This window comes from Dendrobates tinctorius, unplaced genomic scaffold (assembly GCF_039654945.1).
Source record: "Dendrobates tinctorius isolate UK_male_01 unplaced genomic scaffold, ASM3965494v1 ptg000334l, whole genome shotgun sequence".
Taxonomy (NCBI): domain Eukaryota; kingdom Metazoa; phylum Chordata; class Amphibia; order Anura; family Dendrobatidae; genus Dendrobates; species Dendrobates tinctorius.
Window position 1 is genome coordinate 572,134 of NW_027362000.1, and position 7,867 is coordinate 580,000.

The 7,867-nt window shown below is 41.5% G+C and overlaps 1 protein-coding gene across 1 annotated transcript in view; it reads left to right on the plus strand.

Annotated features, from left to right (window-relative positions):
* The window catches only part of ATOH8 (atonal bHLH transcription factor 8), a 69,655-nt gene that overhangs the window by 38,070 nt on the left and 23,718 nt on the right, over positions 1–7,867 (plus strand). The window contains exon 2 of the mRNA XM_073562063.1: positions 1,352–1,543. Coding sequence (XP_073418164.1) covers positions 1,352–1,543 — 192 coding nt within the window. The remainder of the gene's footprint in view (positions 1–1,351; positions 1,544–7,867) is intronic.

Genomic DNA, 7,867 nt, shown 5'->3' on the forward strand with positions numbered 1-7,867 from the left:
AGCTTAGATAATTAGAAACTTAGCGAGAGTCTTGAACTTTAACAACCTGAATGGTTTGTGTAGGTGACCGGTGACCAGAACTGATGACCTTTTAACAATCTGAATTGGTGGACTAGGCAGTGGTTCTCAAAGTTCCTAAGGTGGTTGATTACCTCTTTCTTAAACTAATTAAAGTACCTCTAAGGCTATGATCACAGACTATGTACCCCGCTAGAGCCATGGCATACAATCCTTGGTATATATATACCACAGGTTGAAAACCTAGGAACTATATCATTAAGGACTAGAACATATAGACCAAATAATTGGAGAACCAATTTCATGATGCTGATCATTCATGATCTATGATTGTAACTTAGGTCATTGGTTATCTGTTATTAGTGGACTAAGTCTTTGGCAACCTAAATTGGTGGCCTAGATCAGTGTTTCCTAATTTCATTCCTCAATTTCCCCCAACAGGTCATGATTTCAGGATTTTCTTAGTGTTGCACAGGAGATGGCATTATTAGCAAAAAATCAGAAACTGCCGTAAGTCCTCTCCATATGGTATCCTTAAATCATGACCTGTTCGGGGGGCTTTGAAGATTGGAGTTGAGAAACACTGGCCTAGATCGTTCATAATAAGGATTTGAGTCTGTATGGGTGACATAAATAGGATTTTTTCGGTTGTATGATATTGTAATTAGTACTCGTAAGGTTATTAGGAGTCTTCTATTCTTACTTTCTTGCCCCTTTAGATATTTTTACATCCTTTGGTGCTTCTTGCCCAGAGTTGGCCCACCTGATTTGTATTGGGTATTTTTCTAAGATTTTGGGTCTGCTTTACTGCTACCGCATAATGATTGACAGTTTAATCTGTATTCAAGGTCATAGGCTAACTATGAAGGGAGTTTAGCTATGCAAATTGTGTGTAGGTCTGCTCGGGTAAAACATACACCATTTTGAATCCCTAGAAGAAAAAACACTAGAGACAAACCCAATGGGAAATATGGATTATATATAGGGTAGTATCTCATCACAATTTGGCTCCATCCAGTGGGAGGTGTAAATGTGAGCAAGACTCCCAGATCACACTTGTCATTGGAATGGATACAGGACAAAAAAGCGCAAAGTCTTTTTCTCTTGGGGTGATGGGTCCTGTTTATAGAATGGTAATTTTCATGATGAGAGACCACAGAACAAGACTTAATCAAAGTCAATAAACTTTCCTAGCCACAATGTTTGTTAACCTGCTAAGCCATTATACGTGAATTTACACTGAAATGGTTTGTATTGTGATTTTTTTTACTGCTATTAATATAACTACTACTTATTACACTATGTTTATGTGTCCTTCTTATTCCTTTTCTAGGTGCCGTGTTATTCATACGGACAGAAGCTTTCTAAATTGGCCATTTTGAGAATAGCATGTAACTATATCCTCTCTCTGGCGAAACTCGCTGACCTTGACTACAGTGCTGATCATAGTGACTTGAGTTTTTCTGAGTGTGTAGACCAATGTACTAGGACTTTACAGTCAGAAGGAAGGTCAAAAAAGAGGAAGGTAAGAGAAGAAGAGCTCGGTATCCTCCCAGGATCTTCCAATAATGGTGTATATATTTCCAATCATTACGGAAAGGCAGCAATTATTTTTCTGATAAAGTCTTAAAAATGCATAAATAATACTGAAACATAAGAGATAAATTACATATAATCAACTTGTAATGAAGTGTTCAAATAATGAGAATTTATACTATATAGATAGTAAATATATATATATATATATATATATATATTAGAAACCTACAACAGGCATGTATAAATACAATATTAAAACTAAGCAGTGCTTGGGTAATAATAGTGGGAACCGTAGTGGGGGTCACACAATGCCCCTCAGAGAGATTGGTACTTTGAAGTACTCTAGTACAGAGATCTCTCCAATGAACTGTTTGTACCAAGGACTGTGACAAGAACAAGGGGGCATTCTCTTCGTTTGGAGGAAAGACAATTTCTGCACCAGCATAGAAGAGGGTTCTTCAAGGTAAGAGCAGTGAGGCTCTGGAATTCTCTTCCTGTGGAAGTGGTGATGGCCAACTCACTGAATGAATTTAAGAAAGGAATGGATGCTTTTCTTGTGAGTAACAGTATAGAAGGTTACGAATAACAGAATATCATAGGTAGATGGTTGACACAGCTTAGGGGAAGGAATTTTTTTCCCTATGGAGAAAATTGGCTTCTACTCTGTGGGTTTTTTGCAGCAGAACAGCTGCACTAAAAATAGGCTGAACTAGATGGACATAATGTCTTCCTTCAGCCTTCAAAACTATGTTACTATGTTAGGCAATTACAATTGTAATTAAATTACCTCTTTTATACAAGAAAAGAGCTGCCTTATATTATATGGAACCACCCAAGCAAGAATTTGCTTTGTCTTAATGCATAATTGACCAATATTGAAACTCATTGCGGTACTATTAAACAGAGACTTTGACAAGAAAGTGAGAACAGAGGCTCAATTGGTTTATGGGTACCTACTGAATTTTATGAACACATAAGTTACCATTTTGGAAAAATATTTGGGATTTTAGGACTATGACCCCATTAAGACGGGATTAATGGCGTTGTTTCTATTTTTGCAGAACCAAACTAAATAGTTTAGTTCAGTTTATGAAACATGTTCATAAGTTACAGGCTGACTTGGACAAACGGAGTGTTTGAGCATCCATTTGGTAAATGAGGTTCAGTTCGGATAAATGTAAAGTTATGCATCTGGGCACTAATAATATGCTGGAATTATATATGCTAAGGGGAGATAAATCAGAAGAGTCACTTGTAGAGAAGGATCTGGGTGCAGTTGTAGATAACAGACTAAATAAAAGCATGCAATGTCAATCAGTGGCTCCTAAGACCAGCAGGGTATTGTCTTGTCCTAAATGAAGCATGGACTTGCAGGACAGGGATGTAATTTACCACCTTGCATAGTTTTAGTCCGATCTCATTTGTAATATGCATTTCATTTCTCAACATAAGTTCATAGAAAGGAAAACCCAGAGCTAGAAAAGGTACAAAAAGGAGCCTCAACACTGATAAGAGGCAAGGAGTGTCTTAATTAGGAGAACGATTGATTGAACTCAATTTATTTATTCTTGAGGGAGGACATGATTAACTTGCACAAGTACATAAATGACCATTACAAAAAGTATGGTCAAAAGCTGTTACATGTAAAAACCCCCTCAAAAGACAAGGGGGCACTCCCTCCAAATAGATGAAAAAAAATCTCCATTAGAAGACCTGGCCTCTTTCTCATGAGAACTATAATTCTGCACAACAGCCAACCTCAGTGAGAAGCGTCAATGGTTTCAAAAAGGGGCTTAGACCCTTTTCTAAAAAGTTATTAATATAAATACTTATGTTGATGTGTAAAGTTCTTGTTCTGAAGGTTGATCCAGTGGGCTGACGCTCGAGAACAGGTGGGAAAATTTTCGCTTTCAGGGCAGACTGGTTCAGGGACAAATAAGTCTTTTTTGTTGCGTGTTATTGCACTTTTTGTTCGGCGGTATGATGATAAAGCATTGTCTTTTGCCTAGTATTTTTTATCCTATCCCATCCCTTCTTTGAACTTCATGGGCATGTGTCTTTTTTTTTCATCCGTACCACTATGTAATTACTATGACCCTACTATACTCTTATAGGGCACCTCGACGTGGGGTTGTCTTCATGAAACAATCCCCCTCGATGTCAAATAATGCCCAAAAGGTCACGTGAAGCACCTTTTCCCCCTCTCATTGTGAATTCTTTAATTTATTACATCCAGTAAAACACCCGTGAATTGTGGCCTTCTGCTCCGCTTCTTGGATACAGTCGCTCTCTTCAAATTATGTTCCCACAAGTAGCAGCTAATTGCAGGTTTATCTAAAGACACGTAGCCAAAAAGCGGGTATCTAAAGGAAACAGCGCCGAGTCTAATTACTGAATCGCATTCCTTCAGGTTACTTAACACTGAACCAATTACATGAAATCATCATCAAACCGTGTTAGAGAGGAAGCCAAGTGTTCGGCCAGTTTTCCTCTCGGAAAATAACATGGAAGAATAAGAAGAAAGTGATTGATGTTTGTGCTTACAGTATTATTACAAAAGGAGGCTTGTAAACTTCATTTGAACCTTCCCTCTGGATTCTGGAGTCTTGCGTTCCTGAGAATTAATAAACTGGTCATTGTCCGTGTGCTGGGGTGGGGTGGTCATTCTACAATCCTTATTGTCTCCTGTGTCACCTTGGAGAACATTTTCTTCAATGGATGTCTCCCTGTACCGACGTTGTGCACTTACAAGAGACAAGATAATTCTACGGTATACAGTCTCGGAGTGTTCTGTTCTTTAGAATTGTTGAGCCTATGGGAATAATATCCTCCCGTCAGGCAATGACCCAGACAAAGGGGCTTAAATCGCGCTCTCACATTTCACAGGCGACCGCTTGTAGGCTCCATTAACTATGTAACCAGCTGGACCACGGCTCTGCTCGAATACTTGATTTTAATGATTTTTATTATGGACCACATGTCAAAAAATAAAGGTCTCCTTCCAAAATTTTGATAAAACAATTTTCAGCAAATTCTGCTGCCAAGAGGACAAAACAGGAAACGGTTTCAATTTATTTTGTTTTTAAGTTATGGAGCAGCTGCTGGGAAAGCAAAATTTTTTTGGTCGGTTTTCAAAGCTTGAGGTGGACCTGTCACAGTATGGCGGCAAAAAGAATATTGGGAATTGGAATGGGAAGAAAATTATAGACATATGGTAGGTACAAAAAGATGGATTCCAGTTTCCGGCTTCTCTACGCTATCCCTGTTGTTTTGCACTGGTCATCTTCACCAGTCTCTTGTTAACTACCCAGGCTCACCTGAGTTGTGGACCTCTCCCACAACCTATACACCTCTGATGAAGCCGTGGTCAGTGATCCTCTGCCGGTTCATAGTGTTGAGCAGTATGGTCTTACAACCACCCAGACTGTTCCATAAAAAAACATTATATTTGCCCGTTACATGTCCCTTAGACTCAGCCCTAAGTCTCAACTTAACAGTCAATTTCCACCCTTTTTTCCTTCTCATTTTCCCGTAGGCTATCCAGCACAATCTGGCGGCATTTTCTTTATTTCCTTTACTGCTCAAATCTTTACTAAGGATTAAAGAGCTTTTGTTCCTAGGTTTATTGGTTTACAGGTATTGTCCAAGGAAAAAATAGCTGCCTGTCTGAGTTTGATCTTATATACTGATAGCACTCAGCCATGCAAGTCAGTGGAAAACATCGGACTGCACTCTGATGACATCTGAGTGTGGTCCGATTTCTGACACAATGGAGAAGATGGAGAAAGTTTGTTCTCCATCTCCTCATATTGTGCTCCAATTCTCTCATCCAAGAGAATTGGATCACACTATATTGCAAGAACGATATATGGGCCCTGTGCAGTCCAATAGCTTCTCAACTCCACCTTCTCTGGAGAGAATTTACACAGAGCATCACACAATACAGACATTCGACTCTACACTGCACTGTAATATTTATAGGGAATCTGTCACCTCATTTTTGCCCTATAGCTGCGGCCACCGCCATCAGGTGCTTAACTACAGCATTCTGTAATGCTGTAGATAAGCCCCCGAGGTAACCTGAAAGATAAGAAAAAAGAGTTAGATTATACTCACCCTGGCGTCCGGTCCGGCGCCTCCGATCTTCGAGCGATGACGTCATCCTCCTTGCTTCTCCCTCGGCTCCTGCGCAGGCGTACATTATCGGCCCTGCTGAGGGCAGAGTAAAGTACTGCAGTGCGCAGGCGCCAGACCTCTCTGACCTTTGCCGGCGCCTGCGCACTGCAGTACTTTATTCTGCCCTCAACAGGGCCAATAAAGTACGCCTGCGCAGGAGCCGAGGGAGAAGTAAGAAGGAGGACGTCATCGCTATAAGATGGGAGGCGCCGGACCGTGACACCCATCTGACCGGATCGGACCCCCGGGTGAGTATAATCTAACTTGTTTTTCTTCTCTTTAAGCTTACATAGGGGGCTTATCTACAGCATTGCAGAATGCTGTAGATAAGCCCCTGATGGCGGTGGCGGCATCTCATATCGGGAAAAATAAAGTGACAGATACCCTTTAATATTCCATGTTGTGGCGCTGCTGGAAAATTGAACACTTACTACCAGCATTCCCCACGGATTACAGCTGATCACTGGCGGTCTGAGCAGGAAAACACTCTCTGATCACCTCGTTACTAATGATGAGTGACTCTGCCAAACTTTGGCAGTTCTCTCGAATTTGGGCATGAAATTCAATTCAAATTGAAAAATGTATTTGATGAAAATCGAATATTTCAAATTATGCTGCAGACCCCAGAACATAATAAACGTGGTTGTGAAAAACAAATGCCCACCTCACTGCTCACCTGTTCCACCACCGCAGCCGTTGCTCTACCGGTCTTCTTCAGGATCTTCGAGTGCTCTTCCACGTCATCGGGTCATCTTCAGGGATCTTCACCTAGTGCCAAGTAGATCTCAGACATCACCATCACGTTGTGAAGCTTCGCCCAAGATCTACACCCAGAGATCACCAGTAGATCACTGAAGAGGACCTGCAGAGCACTGAATTATGACCAGGGAGTAATTTTTTTCCTCCTGGCCAGCATTTTGCAGCATTCATACACGGTGAAGGAAATTGGAAAGTCACTCATTTTAACAAGTAATACCGACTCATTAATCTGAGCGAGCCTCATGTAATACTTTATTACCCCTGCGGGGGTGGTGTAGAAAAATTACCACTTTTTACCACTTTTTATCAGCTTTCACCACTGATTGCAGCTGATCACTGGAGGTCCAAGCAAGAGAACGCTTAGTGATCAGCTTTAGTGATTTGCGAGTATACTCGTTACTCAAGATTTTCCAAGCACGCTCGGGTGTCCTCCGGGTATTTGGATGTGCTCAGAGATTTAGTTTCGGTCGCCGTAGCTGCATGATTTGTGGCTGCTAGACAGCCTGAATGCATGTGGCGACAGAAACTAAATCTGCGAGCACATCCAAATACCGGGAGGACACCCGAGCGTGCTTGGAAAATCTTGTGTAACGAGTATACTCGCTCATCACTAAAGCCGATCACTGAGCGTTCTCTTGCTTGGACCTCCAGTGATCAGCTGTAATCAGTGGTGAAAGCTGATAAAAAAAAGTGGTAAAAAGTGTTAATTTTTTTCTACTCGCTCATCACTAATCAGCTTCTAAAAAGTAAGGGCAACCCACTGTTTCGATTGGGAAGTGGCGCATTACTTATTTTTCCCTGTAGGAGCGCTGTTGAAAAATGGAACACTTGTTGCTAGCGGTTAACAGAAAACACAGCCGGAGGTTCTAACAGTGCGCCACTTTCTGATCAGTTTATCGTGTAAAAAGAACCCTTTATGACCTCTACGGACCCTAATTCTATTTTTGCCTTACGGCGCCCCGTATATAATGTGTATAGCTAATGGTAAAGTGTCCGGGTACGAACACACAAACTCTCTTTACAGTTCTAACCCCGGATCAATGTGGATTTTTTCGTTTGACCGCAGCTGTTAAATAAGCTTGCGAGTTCCTATTCTTATTCTTCTTTTTTCATGTGTTCTCCCAGGCTGTATGTTGTTAAGAGCCCATGCTTTTTTCTTTTTCATCCCCCCCTCCAGCCTTCCACCACTACCCCCCTGTCTCTCTGGCAGTCTCAGACTCCAGATGTTCGGAGTGCTAGTTGGGAAGTCCTACTGGCGCCACTCAGGGCAGAGGGCAGAGGAAAGGCACGCGAGCTGGAACCCAAAGCACTCAGTCTCTGCTGGATTTGGCACATTCCCCAGCATTTTGCTGGCATGCTCTACAGCTCTCTCCTG